At 37.9% G+C, this 26,833-nt stretch overlaps 1 protein-coding gene across 2 annotated transcripts in view; it reads left to right on the top strand.

Moving 5' to 3' along the window:
* The window catches only part of LOC141105588 (phospholipid-transporting ATPase IK-like), a 381,958-nt gene that overhangs the window by 312,025 nt on the left and 43,100 nt on the right, over positions 1-26,833 (top strand). For both annotated transcript variants that reach the window (XM_073595530.1, XM_073595522.1), the window contains exon 26: positions 15,329-15,467. In XM_073595530.1, coding sequence (XP_073451631.1) covers positions 15,329-15,467 — 139 coding nt within the window. The remainder of the gene's footprint in view (positions 1-15,328; positions 15,468-26,833) is intronic.

The following is a 26,833-nucleotide window of genomic DNA, read 5'->3' as shown; positions in this document are numbered from 1 at the left end:
TGCTGCCATTGAAACATTAATCTGACTAGAGTTAAAGTCATTGTAAAAGATTCAATTTTCTTTGAAAAAAATAAAAAACATGTAATACTTACTTGCTCTGTGCAGTGGTTTTGCACAGAGCAGCTCCGATCCTCCTCTTCTCGGGCCCCCCGCCAAGTGCCCTCATAGCAAGCCTCTTGCTGTGGAAGCACCCATGCGTTCTTGCTCCTGAGCTGGCTCCCTGCATCCAAAAGACACAGAGAGTGCGGCTCAGCCCCACCCCCGCTCCTGCCTCACTGGCTGTGATTGACAGCAGCGGGAGCCAATGGCTCCTACTGCTGCATCTCAGCCAATCTAGAGGGAGAGACCCTGAAGAGCCTTGAGTATTGTGCACTTCGCTGGATCGAGATCAGGCTTAGGTAAGTATTGAGGTGGCTGAGGGGGTAGCTGCACACTGAAGGTTTTTTTTACCTTCATGCATGAAGGTAAAAAACCTTCAGGCTTTGCAACCACTTTAAATAAGCTTTGTTTTGCTGATATTTGCTACCGACCTTGAGACATTATGGTGTCCCTTTCTGCTGCCCTATTTAAAAATGTATGAAAAAGCTTATCTTACCTTATCTGACAGGCCTACGGAACAGGTATTAACTTGTCTTACCTAGCTGTTCTTTATTTTGAAGAAAAACACATAATGACCTCACTCCTAAACAATTTAAATAATTTAACTGCATTTTCATCATAATTGCTGATAATTCTACTCTTGCGTTACATAGTTACGTAGTTAGTCAGACCGGGAATAAAAACACCAACTAGTTTAAGCAATAGAAAAATATAAATGAATACAACATTGTAAAATAAAAAAATAGAAAACCTCTATATACATAATCCTATACCCACAGTTGATCTAGAGGAAAGCAAAAATCCCCCAAAAAAGCATGATCCAATTTGCTCCAGAGGATGAAAATTTCCTCCTGATTCCCCAGGAGCCAATGTGATATTCCCTGGATCAACAATCTATGGTGTTATTAGCTATACATATTAGTATCCAGTTATATTTTGAGCATTTGTGAATGCATCCAGTTCTTTTTTACAAATATACTGAGCTGGCCAGAACTATTTCTTGAGGAAGTCTATTCCACATTTACACAGCTCTTACTTACTTACCTTTTATATGTGAAGGTTAAATCTGTTTTCATACGGAAGTAAAGAGTGCCCCCTTGTCCTCTGTAGTGACCTTAAAAGGAATAACTCAACACCAAGTTCGCTTTAGGGACCACTTACAGTCAGGTCCATAAATATTGGGACATCGACACAATTCTAATCTTTTTGGCTCTATACACCACCACAATGGATTTGAAATTAAACAAACAAGATGTGCTTTAACGGCAGACTTTCAGCTTTAATTTGAGGGTATTTACATCCAAATTTAGGTGAACGGCATAGGAATTACAACAGTTTGTATATGTGCCTCCCACCAAAAGTAATGGGACAGATTAACAATCATCCATCAAACTTTCACTTTTTAATACTTGGTTGCAAATCCTTTGCAGTCAATTACAGCTTCAAGTCCGGAATGCATAGACATCACCAGACGTTGGGTTTCATCCCTGGTGATGCTCTGCCAGGCCTCTACTGCAACTGTCTTCAGTTCCTGTTTGTTCTTGGGGCATTTTCCCTTCAGTTTTGTCTTCAGCAAGTGAAATGCATGCTCAATCGGATTCAGGTCAGGTGATTTACTTGGCCATTGCATAACATTCCACTTTGTACCCTTAAAAAACTCTTTGGTTGCTTTCGCAGTATGCTTCGGGTCATTGTCCATCTGCACTGTGAAGCACCGTCCAATGAGTTCTGAAGCATTCTGCTGAATATGAGCAGATAATATTGCCCGAAACACTTCAAAATTCATCCTGCTGCTTTTGTTAGCAGTCACATCATCAATTAATACAAGAGAACCTGTTCCATTGGCAGCCATACATGCCCACGCCATGACACTACCACCACCATGCTTCACTGATGAGGTGGTATGCTTTGGATCACGAGCAGTTCCTTTCCTTCTCCATACTCTTCTCTTCCCATCCCTCTGGTACAAGTTGATCTTGGTCTCATCTGTCCATTGGATGTTGTTCCAGAACTGTGAAGGCTTTTTTAGATGTTGTTTGGCAAACTCTAATCTGGCCTTCCTGTTTTTGAGGCTCACCAATGGTTTACATCTTGTGATGAACCCTCTGTATTCACTCTGGTGAAATCTTCTCTTGATTGTTGACTTTGACACGCATACACCTACCTCCTTGAGAGTGTTCTTGATCTGGCCACTGTGGGGAACCCCGTGATCTACACATTTCCTGCACTGTGTTTAAAACAAACTGCCTTTGCAATCTGCAGCGGGTGTCAGTGAAATTTTAATGACACCCCCAAATGTAGGTCACAAATACAATGTGTTTGCCTGCACCGGATCGCATGGTACAAAACTACCATGTGATTGGGTTGCAGTGCGTTTCCAAAAGTAGTGCATGCAAATGAATTGGCTCAAATCACACTGCACTAAATCACATGTGAATTGTGCTGCACATTTCTGTGCGATTTATAGGCGATTCATAGAGTGAACCTAGGGTTACTCTCCCCTTTTCAAGAGAGAATAAATTCAGGTCAGCTAATCCTTCCTCATAGTTGAGCTCCTCCTTGCCTCTTATAAATTTGGTTGCCCTTCTCTGCACTTTCGCCAGTTCTCCAAGATCCTTTATGTGAACTGGTGCGCAAAACTGGATTGCATATTCTAGTTGTGGTCTTACTGATGAGAGGCAAAATAATCTCTCGCTCTCTCTCTCGCTCGCTCTCTCTCTCTCTCTCTCTCTCTCCCTCTCTCGTCTATACCACTTTTAATACAGGAAAGTGCAGTATTTTGGTAGCTTTAGAAACTGCAGCTTATGAAAGCTTTGTGACTGTTTTGGACAAAGTTAGATTTAGAGAGTTAAAAAAATAAATAAACAGTATATTAGTTTAAATGAAGTAATATTGCTTTTCATAGTGGCTCTTGTTAGAAAGTAAGATTATTGTTATTCTAATCAACTGCCTTATACCTGTTTCAGTAAACACTTGCTACACCAAATCCCTTGCAGTAACTCCTACCCATTTAAACAATGATGCTCCTAAATAGATGACAATTTGTTGCACAAAGATATAAAGGTCTGGCAATAAATTAATAAATACAGGCATACCCCACTTTTAAGTACACAATGGAGTTTATTTACTAAAGCTGGAAAGTGCAAAATCAGGCTCACTTCTGCATAGAAACCAACGAGCTTCAAGGTTTTATTACCAAAGCTTAATTGAACAAGCCGAGGTTAGAAGCTCATTGGTTTCTATGCAGAAGTGAGCCTCATTTTGAACTTTCCAGCTTTAGTAAATAAACCCCATTGCGTACTTAAAAGTGGGGTATGCCTGTAACCACAGTTGAATATTTATTTTAGGCCTGATTCACACCTATGCATTTTTAGTGCTTTTTGCATTTTTCAGATTTGCACTACAGAACATGTTCCATAGGAAGCCATGTTAAATGGACTGTAGTGCAAATCTGCAAAATGCAAAAAGCACTAAAAAGGCATAGGTGTGAATCAGGCCTTAAAGTGGAAAGTGAACAAAATAAAATTGGCAAACAAGCAGGAATTTTAATGCAGAAGAGATATGATTTGTCTCTTCTGCATTTAAGTTACCTACCTGCCTGTCTGCCCCTGTACAGTGAGCACAGTGTACTGTACAAATTCAGCAGTGCCAAATCTGATTGAGCTCCTACGCATGCGTGAGACTGATGTCATTCCCACCTATTCAATGAAAGCAGCCAGTGTTCGAGACCCAGAAGTCGGGGCACCCAAAGATGTCAGCAGCCAGTTGGGGAAATCAGGGGGTGGCGCATCGCTAGAGCCGAGGTGAATAGAGTTCTGCTTTAAATCTCTCAAAAATATTTTGCAATATGATGTGTTACTCAGCATATATTATATCATACAAGTAACTCTCTTTAAGCTAGCTGGGTCTTAGAATTGAAAACAAATCCACAGTGGATCATTGCTCTTGCTTTATTCACATTTGCATATTGATTCACACCCAGATGCCTCCCAGGTTATTCTATCCTCCAATGTTCACTCCATCTATGAGCTGTAAACAAAATCTTCTCCAGAGTAAACATGGGCCGAATGACCCCCGATTCGTGGCAAAACTTTTGAACATCGCAAAAGTTCGGAACCGTATAACGAACCCCATTGAAGTGTATTGAACCTGAACTGGAAAAATCAGAAGTGCCCATTTTGAAGGCTTATATTCAAGTAATTGGGTATATAAAGTGTATGGTGGTCCGGGTACTGTCCTGGGGGACATGTATCAATGAACACAAACTTTGTAAAAAAACATAATTTTTAAATGAGCAGTGATTTACTGATGCTTAAAGTGAAACCATAAAAATGAGAAATAACAAAAAAACTGAAACTTTCCCTTAAATATAGTGCCTGGGGGGTCCTCTTAGTCTGCCTGTAAAGTGGCACATCTGTACCATGTATAGAACCTGCTGCAGCAATAATGACATTTATAAAGCCAATAAAATGAAATTTTCCCTGCAAGCTTTCTTTATTTTGTAAATAACGGCTTGGGGAGCCAGTCTGTATGATGAGGCCACTATTTAGTGCACTCAGAACAAGTTTAAAGAGATTTTTTGGAAAAAAACCTGGTGTCTCTTTCGCAGACTTTGGATAGAAGTAACAGGTGCGGAAAAATTGGCTGCACGTCGTAACCCTATAGTCCCTATAATCTTGATGAAAGCAAGAATTGGCCTTGCTGTCAAAAATTTAAATGATAGGCACCTGTCAAACAGATGTGGAAAAATTGGTCTTTGGGTGTCGTTGGTGCCTGTACACCGTAACCCTATAGAGGTACTCTTAATGAAAGCAAGAATTGGCCTTGCTGTCAAAAATTTAAATGATAGGCACCTGTGAAACAGGTGTGGAAAAATTAGTCTTTGGGTGTCGGTGGTGCCTGCACACTGTAATCCTATAGAGGTACTCTTGATTAAAGCAAGAATTGGCCTTGCTGTCAAAAATTTTAATGACATGCACCTGTCAAACAGGTGTGGAAAAATAATTTTTTGGGTGTCGGTAGTGCCATCACACCATAACCCTATAGAGGCACTCTTGATGAAAGCAAGAATTGGCCTCACTGTCAAAAATTGAAATGATATATACCTGTCAAACAGGTGCAGAAATATTGGTCTTTAGGTGTCGTGGTGCCTGCACACTTAACTCTATATAGGTACTCTTAATGAAAGCAAGAACTGTCCTTGCTGTCAAAAATTAAAATGATATACACCTGTCAAACAGGTGTGGAAAAATCGGTCTTTGGGTGTCAGTGGTGCCTCCACACTGTAATCCTATAGAGATACTCTTCATGAAAGCAAGAATTGGCCTTTCTGTCAAAAATTTAAATGACATGTACCTGTCAAACAAGTGAAAAAAATTGGTCCTTTATTTGTGCCCAAGAAACCTACATCAAAACATTTCTTCCAGATGAAATCAACACCCACAAAGCTAGGCAGCCTATACAGTCATTCAGAGATTCCAGATCCAGAAAGCACTTAATCAGCGACATCGGCATCAGAGGCTTGATAGCTGCTGTTAATCCAGGACTGATTCATTTTGATAAATGTGAGCCGGTCCATGGAGTCTGTGGACAGATGCGCTCTCTTATCTGTTACAAAACCTCCTGCAGCACTGAATGCCCATTCGGAAAGCACGCTGGATGCAGGACAGCCCAGAAGCTCAATTGCATACTGGGCAAGTTCTGGCCAGTGGTCTATTCTCATGACCTAGTAACCCAGTGGATAGTCAACTGGAAAGCTCTCTGTGTCGTTTTTTTTTTCTAGATAATCTCCTACTATATGATGCAGATGCTGCCGATGGGATGTGGAAGATAACAGCCCTGGGCGCCGAGGACTAAAAAATTTTGAAAATCATCAGAGGCAGCCCCCTACTCCACTGCTCCTATCTTGACCAACAGAAGCCTTAAAACTGCCTTTTCCACAAGACTGTAACCTACAAGAGTTTGGAAAGGCATTACATAAACTCCTCTTTAAGGTGTCCTCAAGAGATTTGCTCTTCTGCTCCCTCTGTGAGGACAGGATGAATTCCGAGACTTTCCCCTTGTAATGGTAATCAAGGAGGGTTGCCAACCGATCGTGATCCTTCTCCATGATGTCACATATTCTCAGGTCCTTTCACAAGCTTTGAAGAATGAGGGAGCCCATGCACCGCAAGTTTGTGAAGGCATGAGAAGAAGACTCCTCGGGGTCACTGAGGATTTCAGTATTTAGAACTGCCTCCTCCCAGTCATGTACTACTCCCAAAGGTGCTGAGGATGGAAAACCATCTGTTAAGGGTTGATGTATGTCTTCCCCTGCTTCAATGCCTCCAAAACTGCCAGATACCTCCTCCTCCACCCCCTCCTCTTGTGTGTGTCGACTGACATCACAAGAATGGTGTCTGCATAAGGCGGGCCTTGGCAGGAAATGAAGTCCCATGGCAGACTCTGTGTGCCCTGTCCATAATCCCGTGCAGAGTCTGCTCCAGCAGGAACATGCATTGTCACGGCTCACCATCCTTGTGGCCTCCTCAAATAGTGACAGTACAGCGCATGCATCCTTTATCAGCAGCCATTGGAAAGGGGAAAAAAGCCGAGCCGGCCTGAGCCTGTCATTTTGCCATACTCACACAGGTACTCGTTGATGGCCCTCTGCTGCTTGTGCAGCCGCTACAACATTGCCAAAGTCAACAACAAGAAGTTCTCAAAAGATCACTTATCCGGCACTTAGGGAAATATACTATTATGGTAGAGAAGCAGCTGCTATAATATAAACAAGCATTACTAAAAAGGAAGCAATCAAAACTATACTTCTAATACAATTAAAAAAATAGTCTTTCAAACTTCAGCAGCGCTAAAGGTTTTCAATTAATGCATCAATGATTAATAGTCTGCGAATCCCAATGAAATCGAGGTTCAAAACCAGTCTTTTGCATGTAGCAGTTCATAAATGATTCATCAGCTGTTTTAAACAATCGACCATTAATGTATCTAGTGCTTGTACTCCCATTAGGAATAGCACTCACCAGATCTACGATCAATTGAAGCCTCTTAATATGTATGGGGTGGCTGCGATCACTGCCAAGCGAACATCCCTCCGACCCTTAGCAAACAATCAGGTGGTATGCAGACAGATGCTCAACGTCCTCCGATTCAACGGGATCCAATCGACTGGGAGTTTTCCATAATACTCGGGAAAAGAAAGGGAATAGGAAGCCTCATAGTGTAAAACTGTAAAGCTTTTTATTATCCAAAAAAACCCCTTCCCTTAATACATTAAACTTACAAACAAAGGTAAAAAAAAACAGCATCCAATAAATGATAGCACGGTGTATTCGGTTCTGTTAATCTCACCACCTGTTGGAAAGCTGCGATCGTCCGTGGTGGTATATCAATAGGCATCTATTGATAAAGACGGATTCACAAAACACATCTAGGTGTACCACACGGCTTGCTACACAGGTCTTTGGCTCTGGTTTCTCCCCAGGAACCACCACGGACGATCACAGCTTTCCGACAGGTGGTGAGATTAACAGAACCGAATACACCGTGCTATCATTTATTGGACGCTCTGTTTTTTACCTTTGTTTGTAAGTTTAATGTATTAAGGGAAGGGGGGTCTTTTGGATAATAAAAAGCTTTACAGTTTTACACTATGAGGCTTCCTATTCCCTTTCTTTGCCCTAATATTATGGAAAACTCCCAGCTGATTGGATCCTGTTGAATCGGTGGACGTCGAGCGTCTGTCTGCATACCGCCTGATTGTTTTTTAAGGGTCGGAGGGATTTTCACTTGGCAGTAATCGCAGCCACCCCATACATACTAAGAGGCTTCAATTGATCGCAGATCTGGTGAGTGCAATTCCTATAGGGAGTAAAAGCACTAGATACATTAATGGTCGATTGTTTAAAACAGCTGATGAATCATTTATGAACTGCTACATGCAAAAGACTGGTTTTGAACCTCATTTTCATTGGGATTCACAGACTATTAATCATTTATGCTTTAATTGCCAAAGTCAAGTTCCACCTTGTGGGCATGTCACAAATCAGTTGGTTTACAAGCAGGTGGAATTCCCACTGAATTTCAGCCAACTGAGCACTGGCTGTGTATGACCGCCTGAAATGGCTACAGACTCTTCTGGCCTGCTTTAGCAGATCTTCCAACCCTAGGAACCTGCTTAAGAAATGCTGCACCACCAAATTGAGGACATGTGCCATGCATGGCACATGTGTCAACTTTCCCTGTCTAAGGGCAGACAGGAGGTTTGTGCCATTATCGCACACCACCATTCCTGGCTCCAGCTGGTATGACGTGAACCACTTCTGGGCCTTGCCCTGCAGAGCTGCAAGAATCTCTGCTCTGGTGTGACCCCTGTCCCCTACACAGACCAGCTGAAGCACTGCATGGCACCTTTTAGCCTGACTCATAGAATAACCAATTGAACTCTTTTGTGGTATTGGTGGTTTATAGGACGATTAAGCAGAAGAGGGCATAGAGGAGGAGGAGGAGGTGCAGGAGGAGGGGGGGGAGCTGACAAGTCTCGTGCCAGTAGCTGTATAGAGACGTGGCAGAGCAACAAGCTGCTGCACTGTGTCCTGTCCTGCATCCATCCGAGTTGCAAGCATATTTACCCAGTGTGCTGTGAATGAAATATAGCGTCCCTGACCATGCTTGCTGGACCATGTGCCAGCAGTAACATGGACCTTGCAGTTGACTGCCTTGCCCAACAATGCCACAACATTGCCTTCAACATGATGGTACAGAGCTGGAATGGCCTTAAGTGAAAAGAAATAGCGACTGGGAACCTGCCAATTTGGTACAGCACATTCTGCAAAATCACAGAAGGTGGAAGAATCCACCAGACGCAAAGGCAGGAGTTGTAAAGCCAGCAGCTTTGACAAGCTTGAATTTAGATGCTGGGCATGTGGGTGGCAGTGAGTATTTTTTTTTTTTGCTGCAGCAGATGGGGCAGAGAAATTTGCATCGTAGTGTGCTACTGTCAGATGTGCTGCAAAGACCTGTGACACCCTTTGCTATACCATCATCCCTGTCAGTGGAGGCTGCTGAGAGGTCATAAAGGGTAGCAGGGGTAAACCCGAAAGTTGAGGAGTGAGGATAAGCAGAATTGCATACCTTTTGTATGGTTTTTAGGTGCTCTTGCCAACGGGCTGAGTGGTGGAAGGTTAAATGCCTTGTCAAGCATGTGGTACCCAAATGGCTGGATTTTTTGCCACGCTTGATCTGCTTGAAGCAAAGTTTGCAAATTGTAACAGTGCAATCAGCTGCACATGTGCTAAAAAAGGCCCAGACAGCTGTGGGAAGTGGGCCAGGAGATAACAGCTCCAAAATGTGGTGGAATAGGGTGGCTGCTCTCTACTCTTCCATGATGGCTGCGTTGTTGGGGTTGTGCCTCACCCTCACTTTCCTCCTCTGCTCTATCCAGCACCCAAGTCGCATCAGTGACCTCATCATCATCATCTCCTCTATCCTCATCATCATTGGAGCCAACTAGGCAATATGCTGTGGCTGGGGGAACATGACTGCCAATTTGTTGTTTACCAGTGTTCTCTCTGTAGGCTCATGTTCCTACCTTCCTCAACTTCAGAACCAGGATCTGAATTAAGTAATGGCTGTACATTGTCAAGGAACAAGTGGTTCACGCTGTGTTCATATAACTCAGCTGACTCCTCCATGCCTGATGCTGGAGCTATGGCAGGGGTAGCTGTGGACAAGAAGGCAGAATAAGCCACTCTGGCAGCAGCGGTGGACTGCGAACTAGTCTCTGCTTGGGTGACAGAGGATGAGGAGGATGAGGATGGTTTAGTAGGCCAGTCCACCACCTCCCCTACATGCTATGGCCAGATAGCACGGGCAACATCACTAAACCAAGGAAATTATGCCCTGCCTGAGAACAGACCACATCCACCTTTGCCTCTGAACACAGATGCTCCTGGCCCCCTCACAGGGAACTTCTGCCTCTTCTTCTTGGCCTCCCAGACATGATGTGAGGGGCTTATTAACAAAATGTAATGATTTAATGTAAAAATGTAATAATGTAATGATAAATGATGGGGAAATGTGTACCTGGATGCACTTTAATGAATGGAAAGTGGTGTTTGGTGCACTTTAACTTGAGTACTCACTAAACAGTAGACATATGCACTGACAAAAAATGTGTTTGTTTTCGTTTCATTCGTTTTATTCGTTTTTTTCAAATTTCCGAATTTTGGAATTTTTGAATTTCCGAATTCCCGCATTTTCGAATGTTCGAATTTCCAAATTTTCGAATTTCCGAATTTTTCGAATTTCAGATTTTTCAAATTTAAGAATTTCTGCATTTTGAATTTCCGAATTTCAATTTTGCGAAATTCCGAATTTCGAATTTCAAATTTACAAATTTTAAATTTCAAATTCCGAATTTCCAAATTTTCGAATTCCGAATTCTAAAGTCTGAAAAAAAGAAAGAAAATCAGTAAAATTCAAAATAATAACTAACTAATAATAACTAACTAAATTTGGCTGTTTGTGAACGTAAGGAATACAAATTTATCTGAAGTTGCGAATTATCCAAAATAACGAATGTCGCATCTAAACAAATGGAATGGAACAAATGAATAATAAATAATAATAATAAAAAGGTTTTTATTATTATTGTTACTTATTATTATTAGATCATTACGTTCCATTCGTTTAGATACTGCATTTGTTATTATGGATAATTCGTAACTTTGGATAAATTCATACTCATTACATTCACAGCCAAATTTGAAAGGAAATTCCATTACCTATAATTTAATATTTATTATTAGTTACTATTTCAGATTTTCGGGTTTTTGAATTTTCAGATTTTCATTCTTTTGAATGTTCAGATTTTCATTCTTATTTTTGGATTTTCAAATTTCTAAATTTTTTAATTTTTGAATTTCCTAATTTAGAATTTCCAAAATTTCAAATTTATGAACTTCCTAATTTCGATTTTACAAATTTCTAATTTCTGAAATTTCAAATTTCCAAAATTTAGAATTTCCGAATTTTTCAATTTCGAATTTACAAATTTCAGAAATTTCAGAATTTTTCAAATTCGAAATTACATAAATTGGAAAATTCTACATTTCAGAAATTCAGAATTTCATAAATTCGAAATTTCAGAAATTGGAAAAATGTAAATTTCGGAAATTTGAAAATTCAAAATTCAGAAATTTGAAATTTCAGAAATTCAAAATTCAGAAATTTAGAATTTCCAAATTTCGAATTTCTGAAATCTCAAATTTCTGAATTTTGAATTTTCGAATTTCCGAAATTTAGAATTTTCCAATTTCAGAAATTTAGCATTTTCCAATTTTCGAACTTTCGAATAATTTCTGAAATTTAGGATTTCCAAAATTTAGAATTTCTGAAATTTAGAATTTTCCTATTTCTAAATTTCAGAATTTTGAATTTCCAAATTTCCGAATTCCTAATTTCTGAAATTTAAAATTTCTGAAATTTCAGATTTGCAAATTTTTCAATTTCAAATTTCCGAATTTTTCAATTTCGAATTTCCGAATTTTCAAATTTACGAATTCATGAAATTTCGGAATTTCGTAAATTTGGAATTTCGGAATTTTCGGAAATTCAAAATTTCAGAAATTGGAAAATTTTAAATTTCAGAAATTCAGAATTTCGGAAATTCGAAATTTTGGAAATTGGAAAATTCTAGATTTCAGAAATTCCAAATTTGAAATTTTGGAAATTCGAAATTTGAAATTTGGAAATTTGAAATTTCGGAAATTCGAAATTCAGAAATTTTGAATTTCCGAATTTTGAATTTCTGAAATTTCGAATTTTGCAATTTCCAAAATGTAGAAATTTCTGAAATTTCAAATTTCCGAAATTTAGAATTTCCGATTTTTTCAATTTCAAATTTAAGAATTTCAGAAATTTCAGAATTTCTCAAATTCGGAATTTTGTAAATTGGAAATTTCATAAATTGGAAAATTCTACATTTCAGGAATTCGGAATTTCGGAAATTCGGAATTTCGGAAATTGGAAAAATCTAAATTTCGGAAATTTGGAAATTCAAAATTCAGAAATTTGAAATTTCGGAAATTCGAAATTCAGAAATTTTGAATTTCCAAATTTTGAATTTCCGAAATCTCAAATTTCCGAATTTTGAATTTTCAAATTTCCGAAATTTAGAATTTTCCAATTTCTGAAATTTAGAATTTTCCAATTTCTGAACTTTTGAACATTTCTGAAATTTAGGATTTCCAAAATTTAGAATTTCTGAAATTTTGAATTTTCCGATTTCCAAATTTCCGAATTTTGAATTTCCAAATTTGCAAATTTCCGAATTCCTAATTTCTGAAATTTCAAATTTCTGAAATTTCAGATTTCCAAATTTTTAAATTTCAAATTTCCTAATTTTTCAATTTCGAATTTCTGAATTTCCGAATTTTCAAATTTAAAAATTCACGAAATTTTGGAATTTTGTAAATTTGGAATTTCGGAATTTTTGGAAATTCAAAATTTCAGAAATTGGAAAATTCTAAATTTCAGAAATTCAGAATTTCGGAAATTCGAAATTTTGGAAATTGGAAAATTGTAAAATTTCAGAAATTAAAAATTTGAAATTTTGGAAATTAGAAATTCGAAAATTCAAAATTCGGAAATTAGGAAATTCGAAATTTAGAAATTCTGAATTTCCAAATTTGAACTTCGAACTTTCGAAAATTCGGAAATTTGAAATTCGGAAATGGTTGGAAGACCCAATTAAAGAAAGTTATGCATACAAAGCTTTTCTTAAAAAATTTAAAAAAGGCAACTGCAGCAACTTCCACATTGCTACAACATTCTCTTTAAAGACATTTGTACATGAATAAAATCCTTAGTTACAGTCTAATTGTAACTAAATTAAAGTGGATGTAAACCCTTACATATAGCCAGTGAATTGAACAGTCTCAGAAGATACACACAGATGAAACAAATTTTCAGCTGCTTTTATCTTGTGTGTCAGAGAACTTGTCAGAAGTGATTGCTGATAACAGAGGAACAAAATAGCACAAAGACACAGCACTTAGAGCTTTGGAGAGACATAAGTAAACACTGCAGATATATGTGCCTAAGAATTTAATGAATGGGGTTTACAACCACTTTAACCACTTAAGGACCGTAAAGATTTGCCCCCTTAATGACCAGGCCATTTTTTGCAATATGGCACTGCAATGTTTTAACTGACAATTGCGCGGTCGTGTGACACTGTACCCAAACAAAATTGATGTCATTTTTTTTACCACAAACAGAGCTTTCTTTTGGTGGTATTTGATCACCTCTGCAGTTTTTATTTTTTGAGCTATAAACAAACAAACAGCGTCAATTTTGAAAAAACATTTTTTTTTTAACTTTTTGCTATAATACATATCCAAAAACAAATATAAAAAAAACACATTTATTCATCAGTTTAGGCCGATATATATTCTTCTACATATTTTTGGTAAAAAAAAAATCACAATAGGCGTATATTGATTGGTTTTTTGCAAAAGTTATCCTGTCTACCATCTATAGGATACATTTAGGAACTTTTATTTTTTTTATTGTTTTTTGTTGTACTGGTAATGGCAGCGATCTGCGATTTTTAGCGGGACTGCAACATTGCGGCGGACAAATCTGACCCCAAATGACACTTTTTGGGGACCAGTGACATTATTACATTGATCAGTGCTATAAAAATGCACAGATCAATGGAAAAATGACACTGGCAGGGAAGGGGTTAACACTAGGGGGCGATCAAGGGATTAAGTGTGTTCCCTAGATGTGTTCTAACTGTAGGGGGCATGGGCTACCAGGGACATGACAGAGATCACTGCTCCCGAACACTGGGAACAGTAGATCTGTCATGTCTCCTGTCAGAACAGGGATCCGCTTATTTACACTGGCAGATCATTGTTCTGCCTCTGTACTAGGTGATCGCGGGTCGCCAGGAGACATCGAGTCCACCTAGCCCACTGGCACGCTCCCGCAGCGTGAAGCCTGCAACTGCGTCTGCAAGTACGCGCAGCACTGCCAACCTGCTGCAAGTAAATCTACGTGAGCTGGTTGGCAAGTGGTTAATACTCAAAAATAAAAAAAAACACCTAATAAATCATCTTATTACATGCAATGCATTTCTTATGAAGCAACTTTCAAATGATTGGTTTTGTGTGTATACTACCAAGTAGGACTTGTTGTTGTATACGAAGTGAGCTAAATGCCAAAATATATTTTAAAAAGTACTTAAAAAGTACAAGATATGATCATAGGTGTTTGTCCATAAACATCTGCTGTCATGTGCATTGATATTTTTGAAAGCTGAGCACCAGGATAAGCAAATCTTTTATACATAGAAGAGGCATGTCTATTCTTACTTGATTTTTCATGTGTGTCTTTTACATTTATGGTAAAGAACATTAAATACAGCAACGCGTTTCAGGGGAAAAAAAGAATCCCCCTTCTTCAGCTCTTGAGTAGTCGTGGTAATGAAATCATGACAGGATCTGACAGGACTCAGCCAGCTGCCTTTAGTTATGTCAGAAGACATTCGTTTTCATCAAGCCTTAATACAGGTCTACTAGTGCATTCTATTCTGATTTCATTAACATTGACTAATCAAGTCCTGAAGAAGGGGGATGTTTTTTTCCCCTAAATAGCAATGGCTGTATTTGATGCTTCTAATCATTAAATGTTTCAAAAATACTTTCAAGTTAAATTAAGTTTTTTACCAGGTGCTCCTCAGTCAACACCTAAGAATTTACTAACTGGTGAGCACTTCCTTAGTTGCTATCGGAGAGGTAGCAGCTTAGGACCAGAATAGGGTCCACTTATACTATATCTCAACCACAGATATGCTTCTTTGAAGGATAAATCACCTTATAATAGATCCATCAGAATTCTCTTACACTTCCGGTCTTGTGTTGGCCCCTCTTCTGTAGTATTTTGCAGGCAGCCTGTAGTAGGAAAACCCGCTGGGTCCCTCTCACAGCTCAGCTCTCTGCACAGGCTATATGTAGCACAGTGCTGGTTTTACCACTACTTTTTCAAGGTAATAATGATCTTTGCAAAGGTATTTGGTGCACACGAAGTGGATTTTAATTATCTTGGGTTATTGAGAAATATATTTAATTGAATGGTTTTGTGCCCAGAGTTCAGCTTTAATTTTTTAAAGTTTACACCAACTTAATCATAACTCACAATGCCAACATATTTTCCCTAATAGATATCCTTTGAGATCTCATATTGGACTGTTTTGTCAGTAGTTGCCCTGATCGGTAGTCCAGCTGTTTATTTCTTCCTATCTTTTGTTACCCAATCGTTTCAACTGTTCAAATTTCTGCCCACTATTTTTCAGTTCCCAGGTAAGCTATTATTATTATTATATTACTTTACTGCAGATTGTGCTGTCTAATATTTACTGAATAATGCAATGATTTCTTCACAACCATCATTGTTTAGAGATGAGCAAAGAAATTTCAGCCAAACTGATTTTGCCACAAGATTGCTGAATTCATATGCTTGAAAATAAAATATACATTCTCACATTGTTTTGCAAACTGTTTGTGGTTTTGTTTCATTATTTTTTGTGTTTTTTTTTTTTCAAAAAAGGAATCAAGGCAGAAAGTAAAAAGAAATATAAAAAATACAGTATACAAGAATTTAATTGCGTCCTTTTAGAAAACACATTGGCACTTTTTTGGAACCTAGTTCCAGTTTAATATATGCTGCCATATTACAATTTATATAATTGTAAACGAGGTCCAAATTGAAACCTATGGGCACTGTTTTTAAGCGTTTTTTTTGTTGTTTTTTTTTATAAATGAGGCTCATGTTATACTGTATATCTTCATATTGAACATCAAAATGATGTATGTTTCCTTGCAGTGTGGCTATTTTTATTGACGTTGTATTTTGGTTGTATGAGGCTCCATGCATACTAGCATTTTTTTAAGCTCCTAGAAGCTGTTATTAGCATTTTTCCTGCTCCTAGAAGCAAAATAGTGTTATGCTATGTGTCCATGCACACTACTTTAGGCTATTAGAATTTTTTGAGCTTCAGCGTCTAGGAGCAGAGAAAAAATTGTTTTTGTAAAGTTTCTTGGAGCATTTTTTCCAGCAGAAATGCTCCTAAATGCTTCTAAATGCTACTGATAGTGTTTTATGAACTTTTTTTCCTTTTGCTGCAAAAATGACAATAAAATGCTAATGTTCTTAAATGCTCCTAAACACTCTGAAATGCTCCTAAAACGTTGCTAAAACGTTATTACAAAAAGCTATTACTGGACAAAAAGCTTTGTAATAGCGTTTTAGCAACGTTTTAGGAGCATTTAAGAGCGTTTAGGAGCATTTAAGAGCATTAGCATTAGCTATTACCAGCGTTCTTTATCCAGTTTTTTTTTTTTTTGCTTAAAAAAAATGCTAGTGTGCATGGAGCCTTATGCCCTGTACACACGGTCGAATTTTCCGACGGAAAATGTGTGATAGGACCTTGTTGTCGGAAATTCGGACCGTGTGTAGGCTCCATCACACATTTTCCATCAGATTTTCCGACACACAAAGTTTGAGAGCAGGATATAAAATTTTCCGACAACAGCAAGACAAGTTTGAGCCAACATCCGTCTGAAAAAATCCTAGGATTTTGTTGTCAGAATGTCCGAACAAAGTCCGACCGTGTGTACGGGGCATATGTCTTTTTCACTATCTATTGTCATGCTCCCAGCTAATACTCTTTTTGAAAAAGAACAAGGAGCTTCTAGAATTTATTTAAATCCAACTGTCATGTACCTTTAAAACCACAAAAAGCACTTAAATTTTGCCTTCCCTTAATAATTCTATAAGAAACAGAAAAAGGGGGTTCCCCTAAATGGACTTTCCCGGCACTTGCATACAAGTAGTATATAGTAGGAGAATACAGACTTACATAGAGAGTAAAAAAGATAAATTTTTATTTATTTAAAGCATCTCATATTTTTAAAAGCAAACATTGTGGACATTCTGAACAACAAAAAAAAAAACACATTACATAGTCAACATAGTTCAAGTAAGATAATAACCAGTGATGTTGTATGTAAGAACTCTTTTCAAGTCCGACGCGTTTCGGGGTATAAACTATTTCAATCCTTCTTCAGGAGCATAACAGAAAAGAGGAGTTCATCTAAGTTGGTTAAAAGAAATTGTGATAGATCAATTGCCATATGGAATTATCAGCAAATATCTACTTTTAGGTTAAATGATCGATTGATCACCTACCTGGAGTGTTTTGTTGGTTACTCTGAGGAAAAAGTTTAAAAACCACATGGAAAAGCAAGACGTGCTAAATGGGATGATGGTTGGATATGTTTTTGTAGGTACAAATGCTGTTCCTTAGATACCGCAATTATCATTGGGTGTCAATTGACAATGGTTCCCCACAGGGAGGTATGTAGTTTCACCTACCCTTGCCCTTCCCGGACGTGTGCAGGCCAAAGCGGTATACTGGGGCTACAAGAGGTGACCCTATTAATAAAAGAATCACATAAATTTCATAAATAATAAAGCCTTATTTTATGTTAACATTGAAAATAATTAATGGGCGGGCTAATGAAAAAAGTTGTTACATATATTATCAGTTGCTGATCATCCTGGGGGTTCTGTGGCATATATCATTATAGTAAACGTTTATTTGGAATTTTATTAGGTGATATTATAAAATCATTTTAGAAAAACATGTATAGTTCATACAGAAATGTATACATTTCATACGGGTTGTAAATGACTAGTAATGTAATCTTCATAGATATTTGACTGGTACTGACTATTAAACTATAATGGCATTGATGGTATTTTGCCCCCATATGTACATAGCCTTGGATAGATAGCAAGAAAATAAAAGGGGTGGAAAGATTTTAAATAGTATGCACCAATAAGCTTAGTATTGGGCCAGCAGTGTATACAAGCCCTGGTTTCAGAAGATAGTTATGTTTAGATGTCAGCAATACTAGGAGAGCAGCAACTATTAAAACAATATTCGTATAGAGTAGAGGTCACTCGTCAATTGACACCCAATGATAATTGCGGTATCTAAGGAACAGCATTTGTACCCACAAAAACATATCCAACCATCATCCCATTTAGCACGTCTTGCTTTTCCATGGGGTTTTTAAACTTTTTCCTCAGAGTAACCAACAAAACACTCCAAGTAGGTGATCAATCGATCATTTAACCTAAAAGTAGATATTTGCTGATAATTCCATATGGCAATTGATCTATCACAATTTCTTTTAACCAACTTAGATGAACTCTTTTCTGTTATTCCCCTGAAGAAGGATTGAAATAGTTTATACCCCGAAATGCGTCGGACTTGAAAAGAGTTCTTACATACAACATCACTGGTTATTATCTTACTTGAACTATGTTGACTATGTAATGTGTTTTTTTTGTTGTTCAGAATGTCCACAATGTTTGCTTTTAAAAATATGAGATGCTTTAAATAAATAAAAAATATATCTTTTTTACTCTCTACGTAAGTCTGCATTCTCCTACTATATACTACTTGTATGCAAGTGCCGGGAAAGTCCATTTAGGGGAACCCCCTTTTTCTGTTTCTTATGCTATATTGGATGTGGCACGGCCTCTTATAACCTAGGAAAGTTAGTCACTCTTTGTCTCTTAATAATTCTATTGTGTTTTGTTGACATGGTGAAATGTTATCAAAATACAGAACAGATTTGTGCCCAAAATATGGCAACAACTAATAGTATATTTCACTCATCTGTTTGTGGTATACAAATTTTAGGGGAATAAATATTAATACAGTGATAGCATCTTGTCGACAGGCCCATGTCGTCGTTATTCCCACCCCCCCCCTTTTTTTTTTCTTTTCTCTCTCTTTTCTTTGCCTTTTTCTACATTTACTTATTGTTTTCAATGCTTAATCTCTTAAGGTACAATTGTAATGCTATTTTTCTTATTTTTTTTATGATAATTTATGTTGAAGTGGCGTTCCAGTTGTTTTTGTGTTTTTATCTCTTTCAAGCATAAGCCTATTTCTGACATTTGTTGCTTGCAAGTTAAATTCCAGAAAATTACTTAGAACCCCCAAACATTTTATATATATATATATATATATATATATATATATATTTTTTTTAGCAGAGACTCTAGAGAATAAAATGGCGATAGTTGCAATATTTTATGTCACACGATATTTGTGCAGCAGTCTTTCAAATGCATTTTTTTTTTCTTAAAAAAGACACTTTCATGATTTAAAAAAAAAACTATACAGTAAAGTTAGCCTAATTTGTTTGTGTAATGTGAACTATGATGTTACACCGAGTAAATAGATACCTAACATGTCATGCTTTGAAATTGCAAACACTCATGGAATGGTGACAAACTACAGTATCTAAAAATCTCCATAGGTGACCCTTTAAAAAAAATTAACGGTTACCAGGTTTTGGGGTTACAGTGGGGGTCTGGTGCTAGAATTATTGGTCTCGCTCTGACGATCGTGGCGATATGTGTAATTTGAACACTATTTACATATGCGGGCGTGACTTTTTTCCTTTTTTTTTCTTTTTTTACAGGCCCGGGAAGAGCGGCGGAAGGCTTCCGTCCCTTTGGGATAACAGCTGTGAGGCTTTTAGTCGCATCTGTTGTTAGTCCTGAAGAGGTGACCACCCGCTCTAAAAAATGGTATCAGGGTGATGCCTGCAGCTGCATTACCCCGGTATAACCCCTGAAAACCGTGAACGCAAATGTGCGTACAGTCTGCGCTAAGGGTTTATTAATACTTAGCAGCTACAAAAAGTGTAGTTGCTGACTTTTAATAAACACGCGCTCACCTGTCCCACAGTCCAATGATGCAGCCACCCAAACCCTGGGTTCTCTCCCTGGCGCCGGCATTACAAGTGTGGGCACCCGGCTGTGACAGCTTGCGGCTCGCGAGTCACGATGCGCCTCCTCAAAAGTTGGGCAATCTTCTGGGACCTGAGACATGTCCCAGAAGATTCCAGGGGGGCAGAGGAGAACTTCCGCTCAGATTGCTTAACTGGTCCGGACAGGAGTGGGAGTGGGTACGTGTCAAAACTAGGTACCTTAGTTTACCTCTGTGTCTCCTGCTGCTGGAATGGACAGCGTAACAGGGAAATTGAGTGTTGAGAGAAAGGAAGGCTTCAATTGGCCACAAAGCAAGGGTGAACTTTAGTCCCACTCAGTGGACCCACAGGGAGCTCAGGAAGAGAGGGGAGACAGGAGAAATCGATAAAGCTTGACTTGATAAGTCAGGCTGCCATAGACAAGGTGGGGAAAGGCTGGAGAGACTGTGCTGTGAGCTGAGTTACCAAAACCAAGAGGCAGGGACTGTGCAGAGAAGAGTCTGGAACAAACATTGACAGGGTCTATGACTCTTTGTCCCTCTTATCATTTGTAAAAGTCAATGTTCTGCTCTTAGGCCACCCAGTGCTTTTGGCAAGGCCCTTCATGAGTGATAGAAGGAAGTTAAATTCATAGGCCCTGTCTTAGTGCTGTTTCTTCCTGTGTTCCTGGATATTAAGCTAACCCTGTTACCATATAGCCATAACTGATTTAACCAAACTTTCGTTTGCAGGCTTTACCTAGCCTGAATAAACCTTTTTTGTAACACCACTGGTGTGTCGGTGAAGAGGAGTCACTACTGGGAGAGGAATCAGGACCTAACAATTCAGCAGCCTATTAAAAGTCATTGCTACACCTAGAAACAGATTATAAACAGTTAAACTAGAGACAATCAGAATTACAGTGGAGGATGCCAAGAGGTGTGTCTTTGGTGATCTTGAATCGAAAGGTTGTTGACATGGGGCTGTTTACAATATTCTTCATGATAAACTTTATTCCTGTAAAATTCTTCTTTTTTGAAACGGGAAGCTGAGCTAGGTTTACCTTACACAACGACACAATGGCAGCATGCATTTAAAGCAATATATCAGGCCTCGAGCTGGGAACTGTCTGAAAAATAGCTTTGCGTTGGTATCTTACACCAATGTTTCTCAACTTCAGTCCTCAAGTACCCCAACAGGTAATGTTTTCAGGATTTCCCTCAGATGAAATGGCTGTGGTAATTACTAAGGCAGTGAAACTGATCAAATCACCTGTGCAAAATAATGGAAAGCCTGAAAACATGACCTGTTGGGGATACTTGAGGACTGGAGTTGAGAAACATTGTCTTACACCATACAGATTATCTAAACGTCTGAAATCTCAATCTTCACAAAGTTAGAGGGGATGTGAATCCATAGGACACATCATGCATATATTTTGGTCTTTCAAACATCTCACTAGCTTCTAGAACAACATTTTTCATACCATTTCTGATATTACTGGAAAATTTACATCTCCCAATCCAGGATTGGCTATTCTAAACCTAGGTACAGAATTATTCCAAATGTGCTGTCGTAAGACACATATTTTGTTAGTAACCAGATTGCTTATTGCTGGAAAACAAATTTAGCACCTAATTTATCAAAAGCTTTTGAGATAGTACAAACCCACCATATGTATAAAAGTTTACTAGCTAATAGACAACGTACTAGATCAGTTTTTGACCTTCAATGGAACCTTTGGATACTTGGACAAAAAGGACCTGATTTTTTTATTTCTAAATTTAATATTTGACTGCATTTTGCGTCACTTACAGATGTGCACTACAATTTGTCAGACCTACTGTTTGAAGTGTGACGTCTACTCTTTGAATTATATTTATTAATTCATAATTGATTTTTTATTTTTTTTTTTGTTGTATATTTATATATCTTTATTCACATTACTGAACCCCAAGACCATAACCCATAAAAGAAACAATTAAAACAATTACATTCCCTGGGAGGAACTAATGAGTAGAATTATAAACGTAACAATGAAAAATAATAAGCAAACAAGAAGGAAGAAAAATGAAGAAACGCTAAGCCATATAAACATTCAATATAACAAGTTATGTTGAGCACAAAGTTACAAAACACAAAAACAAAAATGAATTACTCATGCTTTCCTCTCCAAAGAAAATACCAATATAGAATTGCAATTGAAACAACATAACAAGATAATGTCATCCTGCTGGAATTAATCAAAGACATTGCCCAGCTGTACATTATGATGATGCTGCATGCAAAAGTTTATGATGAAGCTTTATAATGTCCTGCCTAATGCTCACAAATCACTAGTGAACCCACCAGGAAGGCCGATTATTTTAGAGTGTGGCTATTTGACCAAAAAAAGAAAAAAATTCAGCCAATACTCTTTCTAAAATACTACACACTTATTACAGATTTTACGTGATTTAGTTGTTCTTCCGGAGACTATTCTAGTCTCTTTGGTCATTGAGTCCTTATACATGAGCATTTTTCTCAGGAGAAAAACAATGAATTTCTGTTAAATTTTTACTTACTCACAATTTGTTTGATTTTTTGGGGTCCCACTTCCTCCAGATACAGGGCACTGCAATAGGCACCAGTCGTGATCCTTCTTATGCAAACCTGTATTGGAGGGGGGTGGCGGCAAAGGGATCTTTTTGGGGGTGATGGCCTGTCACAGTATTCGTGCATTGTATTACCTTGAACTCCCAAGCAAGGTATTCAAAGTGGTGCTGGAAACTTGTGGATTTGCAAGTGTAATCAGATAAAGGAAACTTCAAACAAGCTCAATAGCTCTGGCGAAGTAGCTCCCACACAGCAAGGCTTCCCTTATTGGGCACTCAACAGTAGCTCAAGCCATAGAAATACAGAAAGGATTGCAAGAGCAAAACCAGATAAGAGTCCAAAATTATTTTAATTGTTGGTAAACAAAGTTAAATAAAAATAGCCAATGACTTTCAGGGGCAATTCCACTCCCCCTTCATCAGGGCTTTGCACAGGATAAAACTTGGATGGGCTTGCAGAAAACGGTGACTTGACAGATCTATAAGAACCAGTATTAAACTCTTCTCATGGCGTAACAACTTGACAACATTTGGTGAGCAGAAATAATCATAACGCAGTGTATCTTGGCACAGATATATAGACAACATTTTCTTTTTTCTGGACTGGTCCTTTCGATTCATTGAAATAATTTGTATAGATTCTAAATTCTAATGAGGAACATTTGAAGTGCACACTATAATTTAATGTTAGACATTTAACTTTTCTAGATGTAAACTTAATTAAAGAATCAGATAGATACATTTCATTTTCCCTGTTCTGTAAGCCTACATCTGACAATGTGCTATTATATTCTGAGAGCTTTCCCCCTGAATTTGATTAAGGGTATACCTATTGGTAAATACTAACGTATATATAGGATTTGTTCTAGTGTTTTTGAGGAAGAAGCAAGACAAATGTGACAGAGGTTTGAGGCCAGAGGGTATAAGAATATATTTTTGAGGGGAACATATTATCGCTTGAAGGCCCAGATACAGGCATATGATTTAAAAGTCATTCACTTTTATAAACAATCAGCATGAGTGAAAATAATTGTTTGGTATTGGTTTCCAAGAGACCTTATTATACCTAATCTAGTACCTTCACCCTCTATCACATATAGACAGCCTAGATCAGTAGGTAACTAACTAGTCCAAAGCTATTTTGTGAGAAACTACCATTCTACTGCTCTAAAAGCACATATCAGTGCAACCCCTGCAACATCAATAAACATGTTCTCAATAGTAACAAACTTAAATTGAAAATGATCAGATTTTATTTTCTAGACACTTTACTAACTACAATATGGAGGGAGTGATTTACCTTCGCATTGCATTTGTTCTTATGTCAGAAAGACTAAATTGCCATTTAAAAGGGGCGTCTAACCATATTTCAGACATTTCTTCAGAATATCTTTGTTCACCTATAGCTCGACATACTCTATATGACAACATGAAACCTCCCAATTTTTGGGTCCTAGGTAGGGTTCATAAAATTGAAAGGGGAAGGGGGGAGTGATTTTGACAAGCAACTACTGAAGCTGGAGAGTAGGCAGATTCATAGGTCAAATAATTAATCAATTTTACCTGTTTTTTGAATGTGTGAATAGTTATAAATATTTTATATAGATATAAAACCGCTGGTATAAAAAGAAACTATCCAAATGCCCATTTTACTTACCTGAAGCCACAGTCACATGAAAATCCCTTTCTCTTATTCTGTTTACTTACGAGGAACTTTTTTGGGTGTCCACATCTCTGCCTTTCATGATGTGGACACATCCTATTTGTGGAAGCAACACTTCAAGTGACCAGGTTCTTTCTTGTAGGCTCCAGAGGCAAAATCACATTGGCAGTGGGGGATCTGTCTTAGTTTCGATGCTAGTTTATCTAGCATCAATTTTTTGGATTTGACTATCACCAAGTCACGTGATCAGTTTGTGACCTCAACCTTCTTCAAGGAGACTGATAGAAACTCCTACGTCCCCACTGATAGTTGCCATCACAAACCATGGCTGAAATCGATACCGAAAAGTCGACTCATAAGGATTAGACGTAACTGCACTGATACAGATCAATTTTTGTTACAGGCCGACATTCTTCTTAAACGGTTTCTAGAAAAAGGTTAATCGGGTGACTCCTTGGTGGAGACACTCGAAGAGGTCAAAGCCCTTAATAGGGAAGACCTCCTTGAGGAGAGAGCTGTATGACCCTGTGATATGGGGACTCCTTTTGTCCCTTTTATTACCACCTACTCGGTCCAGCACTCTTGCATTAAGAAATTTATCACCAAACACTGGCACATCCTCAACAATGATCCAGTTCTGAACTCAGTACTACCAGTAAGACCACAGGTAGTTTACAGGGGTGCACCCTCGCTTAGAAATCGATTGGCCCCCAATATTCTTAACCCACCAATTAAAAAGCAAGGGTTTTTCGAAAACCTTACTGGCTTCTACCAGTGTAGAAGATGTTGGGTTTGTTCAATCAATGGTTGTACACACAGACAAACTCAAACCTTTGTTTCAACTAGCACGTCTTGCCAATATACCATCGAGCCTTTTATTACCTGTTCCACTGAATGGGTCGTCTACTTACTCCAATGTCCTTGTGGACTGCAATATATGGGAAGGACTAGACGACCCCTTTCTGTCGCCTTAACGAACACATTACAAATATCAAAAATAGTTTCCCTAAGCATTCTGTTTCCAAACACTACCTCCAGGTTCATAATAAAGATCCTAGCAAAACCATTTTTTTGGGCATCGACAAATACCGCCCACAGTGGAGAGGTAGCTCTCTCCTGAGAAGTATATCTAGGTTAGAGATGGCCTGGGTTCACAAACTGAAATGTTATGCCCCTTTCGGCCTTAACATTGAAGTTGATGTGAATTGCTTTATAGATAACTCCTGATTTTAGTTTTTCCATCCTATTGGTGCTTGTGTATTTCCACATTTTATTTTTATTTTTAATTTTATTTAATTTTTCCTTCATTTTTCATTTATTTATTTTTTATTATTTTTTTCATTTTTCATTAATTTTTTATTCTTTATTCAATATATCTAATTTATTATGAGAAGATTTTTTCATTAAAGTTTTTTCATACAGTATCATTATTATTTTTATTTAATTCATATTTTTTATTCATTTTTTGGTATCTCATTTGTGCTTATATAGGTTTCTGCACATTATTCTTTTTTTGTTTATCCATTCATATTCTTCACCTGTTAATGTCAAGCATACCTGGTCTTGGTGTATTATTTATATATGCTGGTACTTTTTGTCCCATTCAGTTTTGTGGGGTTTAGAATCTGTGCTTCCAGCACATTTTTCATGTAAACTCGGTGTGAGTTGAGGACCGAGATTTTTGTTCCAAATTATGATTTTTACCTCACTTTTGGTTTATTATTTGAAGCTGAGGGTGTTCTGACAGTTTATTTAGCTGTGTTGGCCATCGCTGACCTATGTTAGCTTATAGCCATTTTTATCCCAATATTTTCTTTTTCTTTTTTCCTGCCCCTTTTCACTTCATTGTGAGACAAGGGTTGATATCATTTTTATCATTCCCCCTATTTATGTCCATGTATTTATGTTCTCAGTGTTATCATTTCTAGTATTTTTATTTTTTATATTTATTTTTATTGTAATATTTTTATTATTTTGCCATTAGTTAAAATGGCGGACCGTATCATTTCTGGTCCGCCATGTTTGGATCTGACCCGCCTTGGTCCTCAGCTCAGAACGAGGCTTGGTTTTTATCTGTATGTTATTTAAACGCGATGTGTCAGTGCGTCGGCCGTGCCCCAGACAATGTCAACTTATGACGAAACGCGCGTAGGGCGGTCAGGACGTACTGACGCATCGCATGTTCATTTCCCGGAGAGTCACGGGCATTCGCAAGCCGGCCGGCTATTTTTGTGCTTGTTTTTACCTTCTACTTTGTAAGTGTTACTCCTTTTACTATTAAACATATATTACGTTATTACACAATGGATAGCATTTTTTCTTTCATGCCCTGATGTTATGGCACCGGAGGGCCCCATCCATCCATTGCATCTATACCGATCTCAGATCAGTGTCCCTGGTAGTATGTTTTCTGACATCTCTTGGAAAGGCCCTGGCTAGGTATATAGCCGCAAGCTCATTACTGTTTGCCTCTGGTAAGCGCGCATTTCTTTTGTTTTTTTCACAATCACTGGTGATGGAAGATTGCATGTTTTCAATTTGAGTTCAGCTCACGGCAACTGTTTTTGCACCTTGGACTATTATTTTTTTCTTAATCAATTTTGTCATTATTCTTTTTGTATTGTTATTGCATAATA

The sequence above is a fragment of the Aquarana catesbeiana genome, linkage group LG01 (assembly GCF_042186555.1).
Source record: "Aquarana catesbeiana isolate 2022-GZ linkage group LG01, ASM4218655v1, whole genome shotgun sequence".
Classification (NCBI taxonomy): domain Eukaryota; kingdom Metazoa; phylum Chordata; class Amphibia; order Anura; family Ranidae; genus Aquarana; species Aquarana catesbeiana.
This window is presented reverse-complemented; position numbering and strand designations above follow the sequence as displayed.